The sequence below is a fragment of the Haliotis rufescens genome, unplaced genomic scaffold (assembly GCF_023055435.1).
Source record: "Haliotis rufescens isolate VD_foot unplaced genomic scaffold, xgHalRufe1.0.p SCAF_15, whole genome shotgun sequence".
Classification (NCBI taxonomy): Eukaryota; Metazoa; Mollusca; class Gastropoda; order Lepetellida; family Haliotidae; genus Haliotis; species Haliotis rufescens.
The window spans coordinates 3,245,508-3,273,502 of record NW_025963835.1 but is presented as its reverse complement, the minus strand read 5'-3'; the positions used below and the strand labels follow the sequence as shown (position 1 = coordinate 3,273,502).

At 42.1% G+C, this 27,995-nt stretch overlaps 1 protein-coding gene across 1 annotated transcript; it reads right to left on the bottom strand.

Annotated features, from left to right (window-relative positions):
* Positions 1 to 5: 5 nt before the first annotated feature.
* Positions 6 to 25,541, bottom strand: LOC124135011 (pollen-specific leucine-rich repeat extensin-like protein 1). Its single transcript, XM_046500165.2, has 5 exons — positions 25,524 to 25,541; positions 25,031 to 25,115; positions 7,285 to 7,371; positions 5,967 to 6,732; positions 6 to 4,251 (listed from the first exon to the last, which is right to left on the bottom strand). Exons 1-5 carry the CDS (start codon positions 25,539 to 25,541, stop codon positions 4,011 to 4,013), a joined length of 1,197 nt encoding a protein of 398 aa, XP_046356121.2. The 3' UTR covers positions 6 to 4,010.
* Between the last annotated feature and the right edge of the window lie 2,454 nt (positions 25,542 to 27,995).

The following is a 27,995-nucleotide window of genomic DNA, read 5'->3' as shown; positions in this document are numbered from 1 at the left end:
ACTAATTAAGTGTAAAAGCATTTATTGTCTGACATAAATGTACACATACACATATTGTTGTTATGTTAGTGTTGACATAATCACCACAGACAACACTATACAAACTAACATTATCACAGATAAATAACATGAAGTTTCGGCAATGTTCCAGATATGTTCTCCCAAAGCTATGACGAAAGGTGACTGGTTATATATATCCTGTAAGATGAACTGTTTCAACAACTATCTAGTTTGTTTTTTCACTTACGGTCCAGTACATTTTCAAAGTCTTAATTTGTTCATCACCGTTTTTAAAATACTGGGTTATGTAGGACGATTTTTCCATATTTTTCCTCTAGATTTCTATATGTTAACGAAGAAGTGATAGTTTGGTTTATTATGTTTCCTTTCAGATTCTACATGTAAGCCTATTATACTTTCTGCATTACCACAATAAACAGCTGACATGCGGGTTTCATAAAAATTAATACAACGTATAACTTTCATTTGTTACATGAAGGCGGGTCGGTAGGAATCGAGATATTCGCATGGCCTTTAAAGTTACTAATAGAAGACATAATTACTATTCAACAAACAACACGGCGGAAATACGAGGCTTTTCAGGTTGTGCTTAAGGGCGATAACTCTTTCTGGCCTAATCGGCAAAGTTGATAATGACTTCCTGACATGCAGTCGCGGATTTTCTTAAACAAAAGTAAAAGGTGACTGACAAACTGAGTCTTCTATGTACACAGCAAATCACTTGTCAGGACTGATCTGGGTATTTGGATGCCAATCAAATCGGGTCAAATCGCAAAATACCTGTCTTTTTCAGACCGTTGTTCATATCTAATGGAAAATGAAAATAAAAAGATACTATGACCTGTGTTAAAAAAACACTATAATTCCATTTTAAATCGGAAATTTTAAATTTATTAAGAACACCCATGTTATCAACTTTATCGCATTACATTTCCAGATTAACGTCTTTAAGGATCATAGAGGAGTTTTAAGTAATGTGCGAAAGAATCACAATATAATTTTCAATACTATGACAAATATTTGGGTTTTTGAGTATAGATTATGGAGTGCAAATATGGGATCAATATATACTAATATGAGAAAGTCAACATTGTTCATAACAATACAATACAAAAAAAACAACATTGCTTCGTTATATACATCACAGCCATATAGATGAGTGAAAAGTTGTTGCTTAACATACTGCCCTGTATAATAACTTTAACATGTGTAAATAAATCAACAATATGTGTTGTATGTTAATCTTATGACGACCAAACCTCCGCGCCTCCTGGTCCAGAGGAGGGATAAGCGAGTTGGGTTTAACATGATACCGTAAATCCTTTAATAAATACCCGCATTAAAAATAACTCCGGGTCAATCGAAACAAAGAAAAAAACGCCTGCTATAAATACAATGGCCCAGCGTTAGATGAAACCGATATTTTTAAACACCGAGAAGAGTTATTTGAAATAATCTGAAAATAAGATTAACCCCTTTCTCGTATTGAAGGATTTACGGTATTTAGCTACATTGCAACCGTCTGAAGAGACCTGAAAACTCGGGTTAAAAAGGAAGGCTATAAGGTATATAGCGCGCAGTGGTACGGTTACATCGATGACCCATTGCTGCAGGGACTAAAAGGAGGAACGCTTTGTGACAATCATTAATAATTTAATTAGCGGGAAAAGAGCACTTGTTAGTTTGAGATTTACAATAGTGCCATGTAACGTAAGACCAGTCTGTATGCTTTATTATTGAAGCATAATTTGTGCGACATGTATTTTGGGAGGCCTGAACGTTAGGCCTAAGAAGAAACGGTTGGTAAAGAGAAGAAGAAAAAAACTTATGCATGCTTAGAATCTCTGATTGCAATTTTCCACATTCCGTCACACGAAAACTGGTCACGCTACAGTTTAATCTGCCGGTATGTATTATTCATAGTCCATTGACTGAGAGTCCAATAGGTTGTTCCTCCCAACTCGGTAATTGCTGGTTAAGAAGATATATATATACTTAAATTCAATATTTATACGATTGTTGTTACTTATTGGCCCTCATGGTCTCAATTGACGGTGTCGCACCTTGCACGTGTTCCTTGTTCAGCTACCACACCGGAAGTGCTGACATTGGTTTGGTGCGCAATGGACACGCTGACCCTGTCCTGAAGCCAAGTGTTACGATTGTCTCTGAACAAATACAATATATTTTTGGCTGCAATACCACATATTTTTTAATCATAACTATGAGCCAAAATACATTTTCTAAAAACACGTTGCAACAATGTCATTTTCGTGGCAGAGAATTTCATTTTTTCTAACTATTTTTTCGATACACCCCAAAATTTAAACAATCGGCGCGAAATGGGATTCTGAAGCTCAGAGCAATTAATATGTAATATTTCAGTTATTTGTATAACCTTGATTATTATCTAGCATTAGGTAATATCAGTTGACTGTAAGCCTACCTTGAAACAGACGCGTCCGAATACAGAAACTGCTCTTGATATTACGAAAGGAAGAGCAGAAATTCGTGACGCACAACATACTTTGTGGATCGGTTGTAACTTGGAGACCCTGTTGTACCTTGGCTAGAAAGTCCAAAATAAACTATCGATGTTGGTGGAATACTGACCAAAAAACGCGGCTGAAATGAAGACGTCAGATGTTTATCTATTTGACAATAGCGTATATTATCCTATCCCTTTTTCACCAACATCTGGCTATTTATTGGTGGAGACACGTGATTCAGCAGTCAAAGATACAGATTTATCTTGCTTGGATGACCTTGTGGTCGTTTACAGATGTGTAGTTGACGATGGGGATTTGGAATCGAAGCTAAGCAGGATTTCTCACAACGCCCGTGCATTGATTCGGATTCAAGGAAAAAACGTTTTCTGAAGAAATTTTATGAAGTCGAAGTGACTTCTCGAGAAGGTACTTATGCATGTGTTTTGGAGTTAAAGAGGCACAGAGCACGTCAGAGGGTTCACGTGTAACATGTAAATATATATCAGTCTCAATTATCTGCAAACCAGATTCAATTGGGAGTAAAAGGCAAAATAGAGGTGAAAATTTTATGAATGGATCACTGAAAATCAGCGATGACACCGGGTGTCGCGAAAAGGGTAGATATCAAATAATGGTGTGACCTGTGACCTATATTATGCCAGGCCAAAGCGGTACCATTATATATTTTTCTAAACTTTAACCCGAGTTAGCACTAGATGTCTTCAGTGTCTGTGGTTAGTTTATAAATACTGACATATTCCAGCCCTTTGACTTATTATATCACCTAATATGTAGGTTGTGGGTTGCTCTGTGAAATGTTAATATCAGTAATATCAAACGGAAACACCAAGAATCTTGACCGATGTGTATCCTAGACACCATTTCATCTTCAGGAACAGAGACTAATGTTATGTAATGTGTATAAAAAATTCATCGTACGCGTCAACTAAAACATAGTTTACAGTTTTGAATATTTGTTGTTAAGGGCGGTCAGCAATGTTTGGTTCTTTCCGATAAAATATCCGGTTTGACTGTTTTGTCTATGAATGCCGATATTGTCCCTTGTCCTACTGTGGTTGCTGACCCGTTTTCAGCCTACAGACAAAATACGGTGAACGTCTGTTAACCTGGTCATTTTGAAAATAACCTTCTGAGATATCAAAGATATTTGAGTTCTTTATAACGCCCCAAACTACGCAAGTCTGTGTGGTGTGGAAAGGTCGAGTGCTCCTAGGGGATTCAAGGTAGATGGAGCTTCATCCAATGCATAAGTTCCTAGTAAATTTCCCAGGAGATTTGCCCTCCCATCTCTCAAATCAATGTGTTTGAAGTCCACTCCCGGCTCAACCTTTGATATATAATTTAAAAACTAACATCAGTTGTTGCCAAACCTCCTAATTCTCAAAGAGGAGGCGTGCCTACGCATCAATCAAACCGAGATACCTGTTCAGTTGACGAAATATGATGTAAAAAGGACGGTATTTGATGCCAGGAAACTTCTTAATACACGAATCCGAAGTTCTTCCATCGGTACTTGACGCCCTCGCGCTTCTGGAGTTCCAGCCTCTTGGCGTGAAGGACCTCGGAGATCCACTCTTTGTGGACTGCGAAGGTCATGGGTCGTCGCGGGATGGTGTTGAAGAAGAACGTCTCCATGTTCTCCATGTAGGTGACGGGAGGCTCTGGCGCTAGTTCCGGCTCCACACACTTCACGGTGTAGGGCAGCCGCTTGGCAATTTTCCTGAAGGGAGAATGGTGTGGTTGATATGTGTTCAGTATGTGTTCATCAGATATGTTTGTCCAGGGGTCGAAATTCCTTGTACTAGAGGCCAGTGACACAGTTAAAGTCGAAATGACAAGGTTACATGTTCCCGGAGCCCGAAATGCTCACGTGGACATCCTTTTGTAGTAAAAACGACGTTTATCATATGAAACCTGTTATAAATGCACTTTCTTATCACAGGTAAACTGGACAAACACAAGGCTGATGATAAACACATGAACAAGGCTAATTAACATTATTCATAAAAATATACCTGGGCATTTAGCAACTGATTTATCAACAGTCAATAATAAGGGGCAACGTGTTACTGCTTATTATCTAGCTCATAGTGAAATAAATATCAGAGTTCATAGATGGTGCAAAACTAGTCTTGTTGGCACATTTAAATTCCAATTTTCGGACTCGGAATCCCCATTGGTGAGGCTTGATAGAAATTAATTATTAACCTGAAATCGTTCAAGACGTGCTTGGTGCTGAGATGTCGGATGCTGATATCATGTACAGGGTTATATATAGTAATTAACTCAATATTATTTAGGGTCATTTAAGCAAACGCACAAACTCGCTGTTTGAATCATTAGATTTAGGACTGCCTGTGTTTCCTTCCGGAACCGATAGTCGTTCTCAAACATATCCTTTGACTTTCGCGAGTATATCATCTCAATACGTATTTATATTCCTGTTGACATCATAGTAATACTGGGGGCACGGCTGGCCCAGATATCTGAGGCGCCGCGATTCGCTGTGCAGAGTTGCGTCCTTTGCGCACGCCAGAAACCTATGATTGTGGGTTCGAATCCCAGTTCGCCCCGATGTTTCTAGGTTTTTCAGCACCATACCCGTGCTCGTGGGTTTCACCGAAGTGGTAAACCGCTGAGACCTGCATCACTTCGGGCTTTCCTCCCACATAAGCTGACACGCCGTGATATTACTGGAATACTGTTAAAAGCGGCGTTAAACCCAACTCACCCACCCACATCATAGTAATACATGCATCATTAACGTCATTTTCATTTGTGTGCTTTCACCTACAAAGACGTAATCATCCTGTACTTATCGCCTTCACACAGGCGAGACGGTTAAGAGTAAGTGAGTGATCGCCACTTTTGGACAGTATTTCACTAATTACACGTCGTGATGTTTGAGGAAAGCACGTATTCGCGAAACGACGTGGGTCGAATATCTTCACATAATTTAGAAATCATAAGAATCTAGTGTTTGTTTACTTGTTTGTTGTTTAATGCTGCACTCAATAAGATTCCTGCTATATCGTGGCGGTGTATAAGTAATCGAGTTTGGATTAGACAATCCTGTGATTGATATCATGAGCATCGATCTACTGGATCCGGAAGTAGAATCAGCAGATTCGAGAGATTTCCCTAACTAAACTATTTTATGACTACTTTATAATTTCTCTATAATTTTGCATTATGATCTATAATTGCGTCAGTTGTTAAAATGCATAATCGTTTAACATTTGTGTGAAGCACACGAACACGGTCATGGTACTGACACACAATCACAATCCTGGTGTTCAGGTAAGGGACGCAACTCTTCACTGAGTTTCTTCTCGCACTGTACCAATTTTTGGGGTTGAACCCGTTTTTATGTCGCGTCGAGCCGATGCTTTATCCACTGGGCAAATTGACAAGAGAAATAGAAACATTACTCACTTATATCCATACGGGTTGCCATGAACTTCAGCCATCCAGCCGTACTTCTCCCTCGCCACCTCCCACTCTTCCGCCTCCACGCCCTCATCCGCCGAGTCGGGGTCCTGTGCAGGGGTTTTGGGGCGAAGCACGGGGGTCTTGGGTTTGGGTGGGGATGTGAGTCGGGTCTCTGGGGCAGGGGTAGTGCTCTTGGGGGGCATGGGTGATCTAACCGGTCCAGCTGACTTGACCGGTCGGGTTGGGATTGGGGTCTTCTCCCTGTGCAATGACGCACTCTTGATCCTTGTTCTTTTCATCATCATGTCTGGAGTTTCCGCTGGTTCAGGGTTGGATTTTGGGCGCGGCCAGCTGATCTGAGAACGGTCACTGTGGTCAACTGGAACGTTGGTGGTGTGGTGTACTTCCGGTTTCGTGGTCTTGGGCACGGGCCAGGATACTTGAGTAGAGGCTGTGGAAGGGCGACTTCCTTCCAAGGGATTCTGGGTAGGTGGCGCCACCGTGTAATCCGTTTCCGGCAGGTTTGTGGACCAGCATTGGCTGGGAGTGGGTATATGTAATCGCGGTATTAATTTGAATTTCGGAATTGGAGCGCTTTTAGCTCTTGGTCCCGCGGTCGATTTATTTGCTTGTGACTGTGATGTTGATGCGGGCCTCATTCCGGAAGGTGGCGCTGGGGAATACCCTCTGACCATGAGGGTCGGGGATGGTGGAACCAGTGGCTTGCTCTCGTACATTGTGTCTCGGAACTTGTACAGACATTCTTGCTCTGGAACATTTGTAACCAATGCACATCACAGGGGCACTGACAGCTGATGGGAATGGAACACAAGACACTTGTGTATTCTACTTAAAACACGTTAAGGACAACCCGATTCTTTCATTACTGTAGTCAATGCGTCATGTCATGACAGATTAACTATTGTAATATGTACAAATCAGGTGGTCTTTAACTTTATTTTACTAGTATAACTATTAATAGTAATACCAACAAATCTTAGATGGATCCTCAAACGTTTGCTAGATCTGCTATGAAAGGTATTTAAACGCTTGACTCGATTCGATTCGAATGTTCGATTCCTAACATGGATACAATTTGTAAAGCTGGATACTGATGGAATATTGCTGAAAGCGGCGTAAGACAATACTCGCCCACTTATCAATAAACAAGTTATTTGAATTGTCGTTCTAGTTCAACGTCACGGCGCAATTCACTTTTGGGCAATGGTCCTGCTTGAAATTTTCTACTTCACTAAACATATAGGAAGCTGTAAAATCTTCTTAATTTCCCTTCAAAGGAAATAAAGTGTTCGTTACGTACGGTACTTGTTATACGGTCCCCTTGCATAGACGTCATTGGCGGACGGGTACCAACCATACACCCTCTCCTTCATCCTGGCGGCCAATGCTGGAAACAAAGGGAGCGTATAAGAATGCATATAGGGATATATTTTATCTAATTTACAATATGGGGTACGGCACTATTGTGCTAGTGTGACCTTAAAATAGACGTAAACAGGGAGTTAATTTTGTCTAGAGTGCAATTTCGTGTCTGGCGAGTCTTTGCAGAGTGATAGTGCGGTCAGTGTGTTGGCTATATAGCTGTAAAGATCGATGCCTCTCTCCGGAACGCTTTCACACGATGAAGCCTATTAATGGTGCCGCCGCAGGTCGGGTTCTCCCAAGAACGTAAAACCATTTAATGGCCCACGCAGTATCGGTGAGACGAGTGCATAAATCCGCAGTATCGTGTTAGCTTTCTGTTTTCGAGTCCAATCACACTTTCAACTTTCAGAACTCATCAACATCATTTTTATCCACAGATTTGAAGATTTTTTAAATCATGACAGGAATCAGTAGACGTACAAATACTGCTCAAAAGAAGTTAAGGACCCCCCCGATTCTTTCATGCCACTATGCTTAAATTGTCATGTCATGCCGTGGTCCTTAACTTTGCATACCGTATTCGACGTAATAAGCGCCCAGGGCGCTCTCAAAATTAGAAATAGGGGGCTCTTATTAGAACATCATTTTGGATCAGAGTTGAAACATAAATTTTGTGGTTTATGCTGACAGCCTGAAATGTACGACGGATATATTTTTCCAGAATTAAATTGCCCATAACTAAGGGTGCATATAACACACGAGTACGTATCATACGCGAATAAATTAGTCTTGCTTACATTGAACAATCGGAAGAGGTGCTTATTGGGAATGTTCACTAGCCAATATATTAGCAAATATTGCCGTGGGCGCTTATTAGAGCGGAGCGCTTATTACGTCGAATACGGTAAATGTAGTTGGCCTGTCTGTGTACATGAGTTAGGAGCACGGATATGCCATGTACAGCTGTGAGTTCCTATGCATGACATTGGTTCCGTTTTACACCTGACTTATTCAACGTCGCGTACATACAGCTGTTTACCATCTTTATTCCACTTTATTGTCGTCGGGTGTCTGCTCCGAGACTACTTGAATGTTGACATAATTTACTGCGATGGAGATAAAAAAATCAAGGAGTCTTTTATTGACACACTTGCGAAAAACATACTTCTCAAGGGGAGTTAAAGAACACCCGATTTTGTTCATGTGACTGTTCATCTGTCATGGCTGATGGGGGGCCGTGGGGTAGCCTAGTGGTTAAAGCGTTCGCTCGTCACGGACATGGGTACAATGTGTGAAGCCCATTTCTGGTGTCCCCTGCCGTGATATTGCTGGAATATCGCTAAAGGCGGCGTTAAACCATACTCACTCACTCACTCACGGCTGATGGGCAGTGAAACACAGGCTTCCAACTGTGTGTGTTCTTTCACTTATTTTGAGTAGTATACGTTGAAAACAATTTACGCCTGGCACTTTTTGCCAATTTACAAATTATTGGAATATTTTGATCTATCAAAATCTGGCTTAAAAAAGTTTCTCTGGCATCGGCGCGTCGCTTAAAATCATTTTTTATTGCCCCCCCCCCCCCCCCCCCCCCCCCCCAAAAAAAAAACAAAAAACAATATACATTTCCCACATCATTTGAAGTATCTTTAATCAATACAATCATGTGCTTGACAACTGACATTCTATTAAACAGCCAAGTTCAGTGTGTGCCCAGTTGTTTGTTCGTTGGGAAAAACAGAAAACCTATGCTTGTGGCAAAAGGCGACTAACGGGATCAGGTTTTGAGTCTCGCTGACATGGTTGATGCATGTTACCGTATGCTCGATGCTCATGATATCAATCACTGGATTGTCTGGTCCAGACTCGACTATTGACAGACAGCCGTCATGTAGCTGGAATATTGCTGAGTGCGGCGTTAAACAACAAACCAACCAACCAACCAACCAGTGGTTCAAAGCGTCGGTTCGTTACGCCAATCAAAGTCCTACGTTCTCACTCACTCAATCTCACTCACTCGCTCTCTCCAAAATGGCTCCCTGAATAACCAGAGTAGCTGGAATATTGCTGAGTATGGCGTTTGAGGAGAAACAAATAAACTTATAGCGTTATCTCGGGGGGATGCTGCTGACAAATTAAGAATCCTTACAGGGGCGAAGATAGGATTTGAACCCACAACGATCATGCCAAGAGGACATAACTCTACATAGGGTGTCGCAGCGTCTTCGATAACCGTGCTCAATGTATTTGTTTGAAACCTCTTACCCTTGTGATAACACGAGCAGTAAACTGGTGAGTATTCGAACACTGCACTGTATTTGATTCAGACCTTTAAGTTGTAGAACCGTAAATTCAACATAAACCTATCACAGGGACCTGACCTACTGTTTAGACACCGGGTCCTATACAATTTTATACCATTCGATTTCAAAGCGAACATAAATTTCAAAATTATGAGACATGTCTGCATGGGCTTAGATTGAAGTACTGCATTATTCAAAATAAACACATCACGGCGATATGGTAATAATATTTGATTGCACAGCGCGATGTCGGGATATACTCAACCTCATAAATTACGCACAAAGTATTGTATGATTTATGAGGATACATTGCGGCGTTTATGGAGAGTGGGATTGCTTGTATATGACGTTAACGGCGGCCTGATGAACAGGAAGGGCTCAATGAGCGGTCACTTGAGAGCCTGGACGACAGCTGGGAGGCCGTTAGGAGAAATAATATACTACTCAACTTGTGTTAGGGGTACTGGGATATTGATGCTTGTCGGGTCCAGCAACATCTAAATTGTGATAAATTAATATTGGGGAATGATTTAATAATACGAATATTCCTATCGTGAACCGAACCGTCATTTTGTAAAATATTCATATTTGGTATAAACTTGCCAAGTTTATCATTTTAATTTAAATGACATGTTTAAAAACGAAGTAATTGTTGTTTGCAATCATACTTACTGTTCCTGTATGTGTTGAATATTGCACACCAAAGAATAATTTTTATATGTTTTACATTTTTTTTAAATTTTGTTATCTTTCTTTTTCTTTTCTTTTTCTTTTTTTGTATTGGGGCGGGATGGGTGGGTTGGATTTTACGATCGTTGGCAAGGTGGGAAGAGTGTAATAAAATATGGGGATTAACATCAGCACTAGCTTCGTACCAAAACTAAGCCTAGTGTGTGTGTCACTAAAATGAAGATTCAAGTAATTCATACTGTCATCCAGCAGGAACGCCTGAGAACCACTGTTCCACCAATAATACCCCGTTATAACGTCATTACTAATCAGAGTACTTCCTTGTGAGCTCACGTCCGCCAGATATCCGTGACACCATACGCATGCCTGGGTTGTATTAACCGGAGCTAAAACCGGTATGGTATATGTTCGACTCGCAAAGCAATATTTGTGGACCTCTTAAATCGTTAGATTATCTTTACAACGCTGATATTTACGCTCCTTCTCCCGTGTTGTGTCTTGTGTAAACAAATCGCTAGTTGCTCAGTTCCTGAAGAGTGCGTTTGTCAGACTGACCTGAAGAAGAAGGCAATCGGTGCTTTAAAAACGATCACATGACTAGATGTCTTCTGTGAGGTCCGCGCACGTCAACCTCGTTTTTAGGGCTAACTTAACTGAGAAAGCCAATCAAAGAGAAAAGATCGTGTGGCTGATCGTTTTCTACGAGGTCCGCGCAATCGGATTTTCTTCTCTCGTGCTCGTCTTTTAACTTTATAATATTGATGGAGACATGTAATTGCTTCTCCGATTTTTTAATCTGATACAAGAGCAGATGTCAATACATTGCCTCTGAAAACTCACTAAATGCTAATTTAGAGCGTTAATGGGTCCAGTGGCTTAAAGCTATTCCATCTTTCAGATTGACTACTTGTATTTTTCATAGCAACATAGGATCTCACAGTGCCAAGCCCTCCGTGTATTCTCTACACTTGAGATTCGAGCAAAACAACACCGCCTTTGTTAAAATAACCTCTTCAGAATAGTTGGAAACATGACGTAAAGTTTGTTGAAGGGTATTTGAACGCTCAGCAACAGCAGATGAAACAATCGAGTATATTGGAATCCCTGAATGCTGTGAGGAACATTTCCTGTCACCTTGTATGGACCACCAATGACATTGGGTGAAGTGTTTAACCTCTTATCTTAGTATTTAAGGCCTACAGGTCATTATATAATACCCAAAAGAAGTTTTCGTTTGTTTGTTGTTAAACGCCGCACTCAGCAATATTCAAACTACATGACGATGGTCTTTAAATAATCGAGGCTGGGCCAGACAATCCAGTGATTGACATTATGAGCATTGCTCTACTCAATTGGGATACGGTAAGATTTATCAACCAAGTTAGCGAGCCTGACCACCCGATCCCCTCTTACGACAAGCATAGTTGCCTTTTAAGGCAAGCATGGGTTGATCTAAAAAAAAGTGACAGATTTACAATAGTAATTTGAAAGAATCGGATGCTGTATAACATCTTTTGAGTAGTATTTTGACAACCTCATCCCCAGTCAAGGTGCGACTAACATTATTGTTTAGGGTCCCTTTCAACATTAGGACAATGAAAAAGCTTGTTCCTCCTCACTTTTTAAAAGGACTGGATAGGTTGAAAGAATTTGTATTTTGTTATATTTTCCCACGTTTTCAGCCTAACTTCATTCTTATATTAATTACAATTAATTATACAAACAAGAAAGTAGGTTATATGGCTTTTCTATTGCTGGTCATCAAGATAGGTAACATAAAAAAGTTCAATTTGACAAGACATTCTGGATTGAAACCGACTTTAGGGCGAAAACAAGAAGATATTTATATACATGTAATCTTAAAAGGTCTGTCATGCCATGATTAACTATAGCCCTATGAAAGAATCGGATGTTCCTTAAAATCTTTTGAGTTGTATATAACATATATCTAAACTACTTCATTCTAAACAATACAACTATTTTCCTGTCTCCATGGCAACACGTGACCCCTAAGGTCTCCACCGTGCCACGGCACCAAACCGACAATACAGGAACGTCATTCATTTCGATCTCATTTGGCCTGCGACGCCCTCTCTACGATACAGTTGAGTTGTTCTACTTGCACATAACATGATATACGTTGTGTGTACAAGACTACATGCATTATACCTTTCCCCAGAGAACTGTGTGAGGATCAGACCCCATAACACATTAAACTCTCCTTGCCATTGTGGAACTAATAGTGGATAGTGGGAAAGCCGTGTACCCCGTTGTGTCTTGTGAAGCCTTCCTTGTTTGAAATCTCATAAACCTACAAGGTTGTGTGTCTGACATCATTCTCACTCTACCCCCCGTGGTTCGTTCTAGTGAGTGAGTGAGTGAGTGAGTTGGGTTTAACGCCGCTTTTAACAGTATTCCAGTTATATCGCGGCGTGGGAGGAAAGACCCAAGTGATGCAGGTCTCAGACGTTTACCACTTCGGTGAAACCCACGAGCACGGGTATGGTGCTGACAAACCTAGAAACATAATCGGGGCGTGTCAGCTATATGTTGGATGAAGAGGTTGGACAGACCGTAGGCGTGAATCATTTGTTGAAATCCACGAGCACGTGTTGGCGATGAAGAGCCAAGATGGCGAATCTGTGATTCCAACCTACAATAAGTTTTCTGGCACGCCTTTGCACATCGAAAGGCGGCGCATTCGACGACTAATATATCGACAACGCTGTTCAAAGCAGTTTTAAACCAAACTCATAACATTAATGATTGATGGTCGTAATGTCATCCCTTCAAACCCAGGAAACCCGTTACGATATTTGTTTTCGTCTCAGCTCAGCCGAGTCAAGCAAGACTCGTAAATGATCCAAAGCCCCCTACTGTTATGGTCAATCTATCAACTACACTCACATTATGCAGATCTATTGACAATTCCTTGCCGTTATTGTCATGTACACATAGCAATACCGAACACTGGCAACTGACAAATAACATGTAGATTTGAGCGAGGACTTCCTTACACTTGAGTACAGACTGGTTTGACAGCTTTGATAGATAGCCTGACTATATTCCTAGCTTGAAATCCATATTTCATCATACCGGGAATTTAAATAAATCATTTAATTGTTCCCTTTACGCCAATGTTTAGTTTAAATTTCTCTTGATGGCTTCAACTGCGTGAAATCTGTATCGATCAAGCGATTGGGAATTGATTTATTAGGGGTATTTATGTTATAGTAGCACAAGGATCATAGCTATGATTATGCGAGTGGAGGCAGTTTTCGTAATCGATATACATCGAATCCTTTTTTGTATCAACGTGAGGCGTCGGGAGTGTGGTTAGAAGAAATGGGGTTTAATGTCGCGTTCAAGATTATTGCACTTGTACAGCATACCCGTGAAGATCCGGGTAGAATAGGTCCTCAGCAACCCATGTTTGCCGTAAGAGGTGACTTGGCTAGTAGTAAGAGACGACTAACGGGATCGGGTGGTCAGGCTCGCTGACTTGGTTGATGCATGTCATCGATCCCATTTGCGTGGATCGATGCTCATGATATCAATCACTGGACTGTCTGGTCCAGGCCCAGTTATTTACAGACCACCGTCATATTGCTGGAATATAGCGCAGTGCGGGGTTAAGCGACAAACAAACAGACAAAGGAAACAAACGTGCATGCGTGCGAACGTGGGTGCGTGCGTTTATGCTTGCACTAATTCGGACTGATACAGGTTTTATAGTGCTACCCCACTGGAAAACCATGCGACAATTTAACATGGATACCCCAATCATACACAATATACTGACTCCGAACCGACCAGTCTAATGCCGAGCGGGGTAACAAGTACCATTTATTAATTTAACGTCTCTTGGTATGACGCGACAGGGAATCGAACCCCCGACCTTCCGCTCTCCGGGGAGACACTGCATCTATGCATTAGTAGGCGGGGATGTAATGAGACACTTAGAATTTACGATGTTTTGTGTCAAAGAAATAATATATGAAAATAAATAACAAAAAGCGAAGAGACATAAAACAACAATCCCCAGGAGCGTAAAAAAATCCCAAATAAAATGTCAAATAAAAGCGATTTATAAACGTAGCAAAAACACCTTAAACAAGAAAAACACCCCTCCATCTTTCAGCTTAGAACGAACCAGGGGGGCACGGGTGGCCTAGTCGTCTAAGGCGCCGCGATTCGCTGTGCAGAGTTGCTTCCCTTGGGAACGCCAGAAACCTATGATTGTGGGTTCGAATCCCGGTTCACCCCGATTATGTTTCTAGGTTTGTCAGCACCATACCCGTGCTCGTGGGGTTCACCGAAGTGGTAAACGTCTGAGACCTGCATCACTTCGGGCTTTCCTGCCACATTAAGCTGACACGCCGTGATATAACTGGAATACTGTTAAAAGCGGCGTTAAACCCAACTCACTCACTCATTACAAGCAATAATTACTCACTTAATCAATCACACACTCACTCTCATTACAAGCATGGGGGCGTCTTCTCCGGCTTTCCCACACGATCACAGAAGAGAAAGCCAGCAACAAAAGATCTCTACCGGGTACCCGTTGAGTGCCGGTGAGATAATCATAATAAAATTCTCCTTGAAACGTTTAATATACGATGGCGGTTGTAATGAAAATGAGTTATTTTTTAATGAATTTAATATCATCTGAAAGAACGTTGAAAATGACAATTTCGATTTCGTGGAGCCCATTTCAACATTGTCATCCAAGAAACTTTTAAGATTAGAATAGTTCAATAGTTGTTCCTATTTTTCCGTCAATTCCCAACAATGGCAAGCCGGAATCTAATCTCCCATTATCTCGAAGTTAACACTACTCAAAAGAAGTTAAAGAACACCCGAATTTTTTATATATAGTTATACTATAGTTAATGTGCCATGACACGACAGATTAACTATATAGTCACGTGAAAAAAATCGGATGTTCTTTAACTTCTTTTGTGTTGTATATTTCGACTTGGACCGTTTTGAATAGGAAATGTCCCGAACGTTCACGGTTGGTCCCGAATGGTCACGGACATGTCCGAGTGAGCTATCTAATCTCCAATACTACAATGCACAGAAAAGGGTCCTCGTCCGCGCTATGATAAGCAATATTCAGCTGGTTGTATGAAAGGCGGTGATTTACACAGCCATATCGCCGATAACGTCCCGCAGTATAGTAGCAGAACGAGGACAAGAGCTGCCTACATGGACACTACCCTATATACACACCAGCTCGGATTAACTTTTATTTAGGCGACTGTAATTCATATTATCTCTACATTCAACAGAGGCGGATAACATTGAGAACAAACAGTTTAAGATTGGAGATTTGCGGTATTGTTGGTTCATATCTCAATATACGTTCTGATATGTTGTACTTAAAAGGGTCATGTTACTATGAATTAACGTAATAACATGTTTATTTGTTTGTTGTTTAACCCCGCACTCAGCTATATGACGGCGGTCTGTAAATAATCGAGCAGTGCCCGAACCCTGCTCCCTATTTATGCGAGATGAACGAGGGGCTCTTGCTGGCGAGCGAACGCTTTAAACACTAGGCTACTCTAATCCAAATTTAGGTCGTACAAACATTACGTATATCAATATTTATACTTCCCTTCGTCAGTTTCTTTCACTGAGCGAACACACCCCGGGACCCAAGGGGGTTTAACACGAGAGAGTGAAAGAGTGAGTGTGAGTCCTACTGATAATAACTGTTAATTGATAACCGTGCCAGTTGGGCCAGATGATATTTCATTCCCTTTCAGCAATCGACTTTAAAACTCGACGCGAGTTTCAAGCATTTTGTGAATATACCATTCAAATCAAGTTAAGGTAAGAACAACCACAACTGAAAGGGTGTGTGTTGCAATACCAACCCCCATGACAGAGTATCCATAGTAATATATATAATAAGGTGTTCTTTAACTTCTTTTGGCTACTATATTTGTTCATGCTAAATTCGGGGCGGTCGGGTAGCCTAGTTGTTAAAGCGTTCGCTCGTCACGCCGAAGACCCGGGTTCGATTCCCGACATGGGTACAATGTGTGAAGCCTTTTTCTGGTGTCCCCCGCTGTGATATTGCTGGAATATTGCTCAAAGCGGTGCCAGCGAATCGTGATGTATTTCCTTATAAAGGAAACATTAACATGCTCTACGTCTCTATATCATTGTTCTATATTTTGCAAAATCGTGATTTTAAGTTCGAGTTCTTTGGAAATCGAAATAAAAAATAGAATTCGACCTACCTAAACCGTTCTTTTTTCTTTAAAGTAATTAAAAAAGTTCTGTTAACTTTTCTTTACGTGAGCTTTTGGTCACGTGATCACTGGAAAGGGGCGTCATGGCAACGTCTTAGGTTAAGCCGAGTCTGTTTATCCGAGTATTCAACATGTGGACCAGTATTATCTTACTGGATTAACGCCATGCTTATCTTATTAACGGTAATACTAATCCGACGTGAAGCAGTTACAATTACATGGAATCATATGTTTCAATGTGACTTGAACTGATTTGTCCATTGCCCCTACAGGGCAGTTTAAGCATTATAGTCCCGCTACAGTGTATATCGATCTGACCTCCTACGTGGTGTAGTGGATAGAGCGTCTGTCTGGAGAGTGGAATGTCGGTGATTCGAATTCGATCCCCGACCGCGTCATGTATACACGCCAAATGACGTTTAAAGATGGTACTTGTTGTTGCCCTGCCTGGCGCTCGGCACTAAGGGCATACATGGCAGAATATTGTAAGGGGTATCCATGTTAAACAGCGGCATGGTATCTCAGTAGGCTAGTAGTATAAAACCGGCATTATTCCGGACTAGTACAGGCAACCTCACACGCACGCGTACAGTCATCGTCATACAAGTTCGTTAATCTTGAACGCCACGTGAAACTATATTTCACCTCAACTGCTATTTGTACAAGGCCCAAAGCCATGCTCTGTTTTTCGATCATGGCTTGGGAACAAGGTGGTCTAACAAATTCCCATGATATTCTATAATTTGAATTCTGACGCAGCTTGTGTAGGCCGGTCTAAAATAGGGACTTTATAGACCGTTATGGAAGCGTGAATCGTAGCTGTAGGAAAATGGTGGGGGAAACACAAACAAAAACGCTGTTTGCCTGTAAAGGTCGGGTAATAATAGCTTCTGCTAAAGTGTGTAGATTAGTTCCCACAAGGACATCGACTGTGACAAACACAAAAGTGAGAAGCAATAACCATCGGCTTTACACCCACGACTTGGCGTGCCGACTGAATACGTTCTTTGTAGTTAATGAAATTAAATCAGAAATGACATTTCGAAACGGTAGTATAATTCTGTGACCCGCTACTGAATATAACAAGCTCAATAGAAACGCAATAAATTTGTTTATTCTGGAGTTGAAATTTAGGAGGCGATGGGGTGGTCTAGTGGTTAAAGCGTTCGCGCCCGTCACGCCTAAGACCCGGGTTCGATTCCCCTAATGGGTACAATGTGTGAAGCCCATTTCTGGTGACCACTGCCGTTATATTGCTGAAATATTGTTAAAAGCAGCGTAAAACCATACATACTCTCTCAGTGTTGTATATGATAAGGTTCTGTGTCTGTTTGAAACACATGGACAATTTAAAGGTTTCAAGTAAGGTTCATTACATTGAGGTAAATATAGACGTATATTAACATAATATTAACAATTAAAGGGACGGCGAGGTTGCTTGGTAAAAGTGTGGCTCTGCACCCCACATGGGTGTAACTTGGGAATCAAGTTCTTGGAAACACTGCCGTGGTAGACTGGGATAGTTTTAACCGGCGTAGAAGCTCACTTCAAACGCGTCGCAGTACGATGACCTAACCCGCATTTTACCCCAACGTAATAGAAAAATGTTGCGCTTCCTCCCTATGAATCTAAATTAACGCGCTTACGTGCATGCACGTGGCTATACATGTGCAATAATCATGAACGCGACGCGAATTAAAGCCCATTTCACCTCACCTTTCACATTCTCTTCAGGACCTACCCTCCCCCGCCCCTCCCCTCGCTAACCCCCCGCCCCTTCCAATCTCCATACCACCCCACCCCTTCCTATCACTCCCCCACCCCTTCCTACTCCCCACTTTCTCCTGTAAACAACTCAGTTTCTGGTTGCCATCATAACACAAAGCGGACATAAACAAATCCCCGTGTTATTGACGATTGTATTAAGTCATCTGTCAAGTCAATAACAACGCCGGGTTACTTTCACTACGGCTCCGTTTTGGTGATAACGACCGGGGAAAACGCCCGGTCTAGATGGATCCCATTTGACACGGGGAAAGTAGATAAAGGCACTATATTATCTACTTGCCTCGTATGCTCATGATGTCATTGTTATTTAGTAGTATGTTCGTGTGTAGCAGAAGAGATATGTTATCACGCTAACTCTCACTGTTTGGAAAGTGGAACCATTACTATCAGAGGGACATCTAAGACATAACACTGATCGCTATCTCCCAAACACAACAATACCGTAAGCACGAATGGAAACGTGATACCGTTGACTGTCAACGCAGTTTACCGAAAATAATATTGACTTTCACATGGAAACGCTGCCGTCTGGAAATAAGTACACATAAACGAAGCAATCGCTCTTATGGCTTTTTATCACAGCACTGGTAGACATGCACTTTAGGTTCAAGAAGTAATGTAAACATTTGTTGTGCAAACAATGACACATATAATTGATTTATCCCTGGGGAAGGTTTAAATATATGGACACGGTGAGAGTGAGTAAGGCTTAACGCCACTTTTAGAAATATCGCAACGGGTGCACAAATGGGCTTCAGGGGACTCGAACCTGGTGTGACCTGCGAAAGCTTTTACTACAATGCTACACTCCATCGCCCCGGACCAGCAAGAGTGTGATGAAATATACAAACATTGTTAATTCTTTTTCGTTTGTATTTTTTAAAATACTTATTCTGTGAATTGCGCGTTGGGAATTGCAGTGAAACCTGTTTATCCAGACTTTATCGTCCAGTGAAATAACCCTAAATAACAAAAGTCTGGATTAACGAATCACGGGTAAGGGGTAATGCCGTTTTTATTATCTAGACGGTTAAAGTGAGTAAGTATGGTTTAACGCCGCTTTTAGCAATATTCCAGCAATATCACGACGGGGGACAACAGAAATGGGCTTCACACATTGTACTCATGTCGGGAATCGAACCCGGGTCTTCGGCGTGACGAGCGAACGCTTTAACCACTAGGCTACCCGACCGCCCCGTTTAAAACAGTCATCGCCCGGAAACTAAGGTTTCCAGATTAACGGGGTCCGGATTAACCAGGTTTCATTGTAATTTGACTGATACAGATAGTTTATATTTAAAAAAATGAGAAAACAAATCGCAAAACTGAACAAGTTGACCAACCTGTTGATGCTTGATGATCTTTGATTTACGCCTGTTGATCGATAGAAGGGAAAGATCAGATGCGACAGAAATCAATCACTTGCCATTGATCTCTGCACCGATTAAAGCGCTCTCTCGCTTGAGACCACACATTTACTTCCGGTATAGCGTTGTTTAAATGGCGTTGCCATGGTTACCTAATAACATTGTAATGAACGCCGGGAAAGTAATGATATCACTGTAATTACGCGTGAAAGCGATTAATTTATCATTAATACGTAAAAGACGTGCATATCACATTTTGTGGTAAAATGTGTCCGGTTGACCGCGTCCGGGAATATGAGAGCGTATGTTTGCCCGCCTATTACTGACAAACATGGCAGAACCGAGACGATATTGAAAGCCCTGATTGAGTTGGGACATGGCCGCGGCTCTATTACCATACATTGGGTTTGTTTTGCCGCGTGGAGTCAATGAATCGACATATATGATCTTGGGGGTAGTCGTGAACGAAGGGCATGCAATAACGTTGAATTAGTAGCGGGTCGCCGGGTCTTGTATTCTGCACGGTTCATCCTTTTAAATCTCTGATTGTTCCTGAATTTTATTGACAGTATACATACACAGTGTACACAGAGCAAATCAGTGAAGCAGGGGGAAGCTTTGTAAAGTCCGGATATTATTATTATCACTATCTCTGGAATGTCATTGTAATTGTTTGTAGTGAGTGAGTGAGTATGGTTTTACGCCGCTTTTAGCAATATTCCAGCAATATCACGGCGGGGGGACACTAGAAATGGGCTTCACACATTGTACCCATGTCGGGAATCGAACCCGGGTCTTCGGCGTGACAATCGAACGCTTTAACATCTTGGCTACCCGACCGCCCCTGTAATTGTTTGTAGCAGATTGATAATATATAGCCTAGACATGTCCATCAGGTTTCTGGCGTGCCCAAAGGACGCAACTCTGCACAACCAATCGCGGCGCCTTAGACGACTGGACCACCCGTGCACCCTGTTAACAGCTAAATTGGACCTAACGTGGTGTTTCCCTCGAATACATGGAAACAATCTGGACTGCCTCCGTGGTCTAGTGGAAAGAGCATCTGTCGGTACAGAGGAAGGTCGTGGATTCGAAGGCCGGTCGCGTCTTCTATACCAAAAGACGCTAATAGATGGTACTTGATGTTACCCTGCCTGGCGCTCGGCATTAAGGAGATAAAACAAGGACTGAACGATTCAGGGTCAATATACTGTTGGTGGGGTATTCATGTTAAACTACGGCATGGTATCTCAGTGCGATAGCTCTATAAAACCGGCATTAGTCCTCACGCACGCACGCCAAATCCCATTTCACCTCACCTCATCTTTAACAATCTCGACTGGAGGGGAGGACGGTTAGGTTGTCTTGCGGTTAAAGCATTCGCTCGTCTCGTTTAAGACCGCAGTCAATTCCCCAATATGGGGTACAAGGTGTGGAACCCTTTCTTGGTGTGCCCCCGGTTGTGTATAGCTGGAACATTGCCCAGACGGTACACGATCAGGAGAGGTTCATCCAATGTATGACATTTTAATAAAGAGTCGTGTGAGCCGGTAGCAAACGAAATGCCGGACCTGGATCAACTTTACCGGTCCCCTTGATCGCTTATAACAGATCTAGTGTATAATAATGAGATACAAATCCTGTATGAAATGGAACAAACCATAACGAGGGTCGCAAACGAGTAACATTATAGTTGCCCACTGTGTCACATTTTGTGTTCGATATCGAGCACATCAACTAACTACATCGCCACAATGCTGAGTGGTTAAAGCATCCTTTAGGCATACATAGAGGCTGGGGTTCGATTCCGCACAATGTTACACTGTGTGGTTGGTTTGTTGTTTAACGCCGCACTCAGCAATATTCCGGCGGTCTGTAAATAATCGAGTCTGGACCACACAATCCAGTGATTAATATCATGAGCATCGATCCACGCAATGGGGATCGATGACATGCATCAACCAAGTCAGCGAGCCTGACCACCCGATCCCGTTAGTCGCCTTTTACGACAAGCATAGTCCCCTTTTACGGCAAGCATGGGTTGCTGAAGACCTATTCTACCCCGGAATCTTCACGGGTCGTACAATGTGTGATTTACACTTCTGATGTCCCCGACGTGATTTGGCTCGATACAAGCTGCGTAAAACCCTACTCCCTAACTCTAGTCGTGAGTTCGAATCCCACATACAACCGATATTTATGATTGTGCTTCAATATACCCGTTGGTTTAGCCAACGTTGTAAACGTCTGACATTTATAATGTCGAACTTTCTTCCTTGATGGCGTGGTGGCATACGTAATTCTGAAATTCTGTTCAAAGCAACATTAACCGAACCATAGACTGACGTTTAGTCCCAGAAATAAAGTTTTCTTATTTTAAAATAAATATCCACAAAATAAAATAATCCAAATGGAGCCCAGAAACATTCTTACCAAGAGCAGTGGCAATCTAGACATGCCAAACTTTCTAGACTTGAGTTGGACACCTTTTTATTTTTTTCTCTAGGATCTGGGAGCAGTCTCAATCACTACGTCCCTGAGGGGACTCGGGCTCAGTAGGTCTCTAGGAATCTACCAGACTGGATGGGGTAGTCAGGCTCCACGAATACCCTCGCTGTAATATTGCTGACTGGTGTATACAACCACAAACACGAATCTCACGCTACCGAGGGGCGGTCGGGTAGCCTAATGGTTAAAGCGTTCGCTCGTCACGCCGAAGACCCGGGTTCGATTCCCGACATGGGTACAATGTGTGAAGCCCATTTCTGGTGTCCCCTGTCGTGATATTGCTGGAATATTGCTAAAAGCGGCGTAAAACCATACTTACTCACTCACGCTACCGAAACCTAGTGAAACGAAACTGGAACCTACACGAAGTGTCAACCAGTTTCTTACCCAAACCAAACCATATATTTGTCAATAATGTACTACTTAAAAGAACGCCCGATTCTTTCATATTACTGTGATTAATCTGTCTTAAAATGTTCTTTAACTTCTTATGAGTAGTATATATCATTGAAACAAAGTACCAAATGAATGTTGGTATTAAGGTCTGCAGGAAAGATTGAATAACGTCGGGAAGATCAAAGGCGGCGTATTTTTTTAAACAAATATAAAAACGTGGCCATAAGTGTTGAAGAGTACCTCAATCAATAGACGTGCAACTGTAGCTTTCCGTCGTTAGGCAAAGGTTAGCCTATCCAGAACTGATTTGGGAAAAATCGATCACGAAATGTTCTAATTAGGATAGAGCATACCTGGACAGGTAGATGTAGCTGGATACAGGCGAGAACCCTGGAACGCGGAGTCGGGTGTATGTAGTGAAAGTTCCGTGATTTACAGGGACTTGTACAGACACAGACTACATACATACTGATGGCAGGAAATAAGGGAACATATTAAAACATTAGCAAGTTTAGTGCTGCGGTACTACAGTTATTGATTGTTTTTACCAACACTATGAGACAGAAAGAGCTATTAGTATACTACTCAAAAGAATTGAAAGTACATCCGAACCTTTCATATTACAATAGTAATCTATATAATCTATCATGACATGACAATCCCGGGTTCCTTAACTTCTTTTGAGTAGTATGGACGTGAGACCATGTTAATACGGACGTATCCTCCGCAGTGAGATTGTCCAGAGTGATAACCGAATTATTGTCACCCAGGTATTGGTCCGTGTGTCTGTGTCAGTCTGTTATTTCCCAAAACACAAGCTGATATGCCTTTACCAATGTGTAATAAAGGTATAATCTTGAGATTAAAAACCAAACAGTGCCCAGAACCGCATTTGAAAATACCGGTTTATAGAGGTTGTCGGTATACATAATAATTTGTTATTGTGTGATGGAAAATGTCAGCTCGGGTCACAGTTCAAGACAGTTGAACCAAAATGTTTTCTGAAGATTTTTCATTTTTGCAAATGAAATTTAAACAAATACAAATAAGCAATTTGTGTGTCTAGTTACTTTCATTTCCAATTTGCTGTGACTTCTTGACCCTAATACGCATTTAACGGCAAGATTGAGTGAGTATGGTTTTGCGCCGCTTTTAACAATATTCCAGCAATATCACGGCGGGGGACACCTGAAATGGGCTTCACACATTGTACCCATGTCGGGAATCGAACCCGGGTCATCGCGGTGACGAGCGAACGCTTTAACCACTAGGATACCCGACCGCCCCTTAACGTCAAGAAGCTACCCTGGTCCTTATGGCAAGTGGTTTCTGCATGTGTACATATTGGATCGATCAGTATGTAAAGCCACATAGCCAATATCACATTTATTGATTTTCATTTATCAATATATTATATGTTCAGTTACGGTTAGCTATGGGTATGTGTATGCATACTACTCAACCTTTAATAGGGTTATATATATTATTCCATTATACACATGGTAGTGACATATGCTCAAATAGCATAGATGCAGTCGATGAAAGGACGGACGGACCGACGGACGTGACTGTTGATGGGATAAGATATAGACATAAGAAGACCTAAGCTTATGTTGTGTATAATTGTAGTTCCCTATGACCTCAGGGGCGATGGGGAAGCCTTGTGGTTAAGGCGTTCGCTCGCCGGGTTCGATTCCCTACATGGGTGCAATAAGTAAAGGCTATTTAGGGTGTCCCCTACCGTGATATTGCTAAAAGCGGCGTAAAACCATTCTCACTCCAATGTGGGACGAGCCAGTAGGGATCGTTAACTGTTGTACCAGAGGTTGTCGATATTCTGACTATTGCGGCGTAAAATTGCGCTCATTCACCTTATGACTCGGGGGTTAGCAAGGCAACAGAAAACACTTTCAAATTCCAGTCATACACAAGTTAATATTTGTTTTGTCACCATCCTTTGTAACCAACCTTTACTTCCCCCTCTATGGCGACATGCCCATAGCACTCATGCCTTTTGTATGCAACGCATGTCTACAGAGGTAATTTCAGATTAATTCACTCCACGAATCTACATTTAATTGAACATACTCAACCTATGTCAGTTTTAGATCTAACCCTGTCCTCCATGTATAATATTGTACCAGACTTTAAACCGCTTTCGGGCTTTGAAACCCGACCCGTTCTTGTGTGGTGTATATAATTTGAGCAAGTATCGCTCTATTCAAACTCACCGGTGCGAATCATCTGTGTACGCTTATAGTACCGTTATATACAGCCCATAGAGAACGCTGCATGGCATGTACATGTCTTGCTAAAGCTAAGCATATTTCTTGGAGATCGATTAAATATTTTAAACCTACCTGTAATATTGATGACGGTTTGGGTATAAGGTCCGACAGTCTCACATAGCTGACTGTGTTTCACCTGAGAGTCTGTCACCTTTTGCTACCTGGCTCGCTCTCTCACCTGTGTTTCTAAGGACGCCGCACAGACCTGTTTGCGGCAGCTATCCCACAATACAACACGGGGATTAATACACCGGTTATTGTGAGAGGGCGCGCTCCGACAGAGCAAATGTCGTGTTTGATATTATGCCTCGCGACGAGTAACGGGAATATTATAGAAATGTCTTGGTTCCCATGGAAACGTTGGAACTGTAGATCCATTAGCCCACTTACATATTTTGTAATGTAGCATTAGATTGTTGCTGATGTTATTATTCGGTCTATTGGCGACCCGTTAAGAGCAGAAATAATGGAATGACATTTTTCTCTGTCATTTTCTCTAATTGTTTTTTCCGCCTCTCCCTTTCCAATTTTCTTTCTCCTCCTGATGATAAATCACAGATCTTACACCTTTCTTCTTTCCCATAACACACGTCACGCGTTTTGTGTCACTTCTTTCCCATGACACACAAAACTTGTCACCCCGTTTTGTGTCACGTCTTTCCCATGACACACACAACTTGTCACCCCGTTTTGTGTCACGTCTTTCCCATGACACACACAACTTTTCACCCCGTTTTGTGTCACTTCTTTCCCATGACACACACAACTTGTCACCCCGTTTTGTGTCACTTCTTTCCCATGACACACACAACTTGTCACCCCGTTTTGTGTCACTTCTTTCCCATGACATACACAACTTGTCACCCCGTTTTGTGTCACGTCTTTCCCATGACACACAAAACTTGTCACCCCGTTTTGTGTCACTTCTTTCCCATGACACACACAACTTGTCACCCCGTTTTGTGTCACTTCTTTCCCATGACACACAAAACTTTTCACCCCGTTTTGTGTCACTTCTTTGCCATGACACACACAACTTGTCACCCCGTTTTGTGTCACTTCTTTCCCATGACACACACAACTTGTCACCCCGTTTTGTGTCACGTCTTTCCCATGACACACACAACTTGTCGCCCCGTTTTGTGTCATTTCTTTCCCATGACACACACAACTTGTCGCCCCGTTTTGTGTCACCCCGACTTGATTATTTACAGACCACCGTCATATAGCGTGAATATTGCTGAGAGCGGCGTGAAACAACAAACAAACACAACTTGCCACCCCGTTTCGTGTCACTTCTTTCCCATGAGACACACATTGTCACACGTGTCTTGCTTGTTCTTTCTCATGCCTCGTTCAAATTGTCTTGTCTTCATGCATTTTATTTCCCCTTTCCTCAGACTAACATCTCTCGTAACTTTTCTTCTATTCTTGTTTCTCCCTCCCCTTCTTTCTTTTCCTCATCGACCCGTGAAGATTCCGGGGTAGAATAGGTCTTCAGCAACCCATACTTGCTGTAAAAGGCGACTATGCTCGTCGTAAAAGGCGACTAACGGGATCGGTTGGTCAGGCTCGCTGACTTGGTTGATACATGCCATCGATCGCAATTGCGTGGATCGATGCTCATGATGTCAATCACTGGATTGTCTGGCCCAGACTCGATTACTTTACAGACCGCCGTCATATAGCTGGCGGCGTTAAACAACAAACAAACAAACAAAACATCTTTTCCTCATCGTTCTTCTCTTCAATCCGTTGTGCAGAGTTGCGCCCCGTAGTTCAAGAATTCTATGATCACGAGATTGAATCCGAGAATCGCAAGTTTGTTAGCACCAAGCCATGCTCGTGCTTTAACAACGAGTTCTTGCAATAAAGTATCAGACATTTATATGTAATACCTACTTATTTTACCGTCCCTTATGGACAGAACTTTATAAATCAATACAACTACTCAAATAACAATAGAGCTCAGAAATGTGCTTGACATCTAAGACCTACACTACCCAGGGCAATCCTCCCTCGTCAAGCTGACGCCCCTTGACCTAACTGAAATACTTGCAAGTCGGGATTCAGACCTGTAAAGATCCGGTTAGAATAGGTCTTCAGCAACCCATACGCCATAAAAGGCGACTGTGCTTGTCGTAAGAGGCGTCTAACAGGACCGGGTGGTCAGGCTCGCTGACTTGGTTGATGCATGTTATCGTATCCCAATTGCGTGGATCGATGCTTATGATGTCAGTCACTGGACTGTCTAGTCCAGACACGATTATTCACAGACCGCAATCATATTGTTAAAATATTGCTGAGTGTTGCGTTAAACAAATAAACAAGTCGGTTTTTAACTCAAATTGCGTTCTCTTCTCCCTTCATTTCTCTAGACTAGGTTTCAGTACTACATGCTGCTACTTCAGTCAGTTGGGTGGTGACTTGGCTGGTTGTTTGTCGTCGTGCCGCATCCAGTCGCGTGGGTCGTTGTTCATACTGTCAACCAACGTTGAAACGTTGCACCCTCAACTCACTATTGCCTAATCTTGCAAGAGGCAGTGGGGTAGTGGTTGAAACGTCCGATCGTCACGCCGAAAGACCGGGTTCGATTCCCGAAATGGGTACAATGTCTGAAGCCCATTTCTGGTGTCCATCGCCGTGATATTGCTGGAATATTTCTCAAAGCAGCGTAAAACCATACTCACTCACTCACTCACTCATTAGTCTTGCATATCTCCATCTGTTCTCTTCTGCGATTCACTGCGCAGATTTGCGTCCCTTTGATGTGATCCGACTGAGGTTGTGGGTTCGAATCTGATTTGCCCTGATTATATCCATTGGTCTGCTGGTCGATTTCACCAAAGTAGTAAACATGTAACTCACTCACTCACACTTCCTCATGTCTCCTGCCTTTCTCCATCTTTGTCAAATATAATTCTCCTTTCATCCCCAACTCTTTTTTTTCCTCTTCCCATTAACATTGGTTCTGGATATCGTGTTCTCTCCATCTGTTCTTCCTTCATCTGGCAGTTCGGGATGGTCGGGTAGCCTA

What these genes read in the sequence shown, in the direction of transcription:
- LOC124135011 (XM_046500165.2), bottom strand. An exon ending in AACCGTCATCAATATTACAG is followed by an intron (nt 7,372 to 25,030) that starts GTAGGTTTAAAA and finishes CTTTGTTTCCAG; the next exon opens with CATTGGCCGCCAGGATGAAG. An exon ending in GGGACCGTATAACAAGTACC is followed by an intron (nt 6,733 to 7,284) that starts GTACGTAACGAA and finishes CAAATGTTCCAG; the next exon opens with AGCAAGAATGTCTGTACAAG.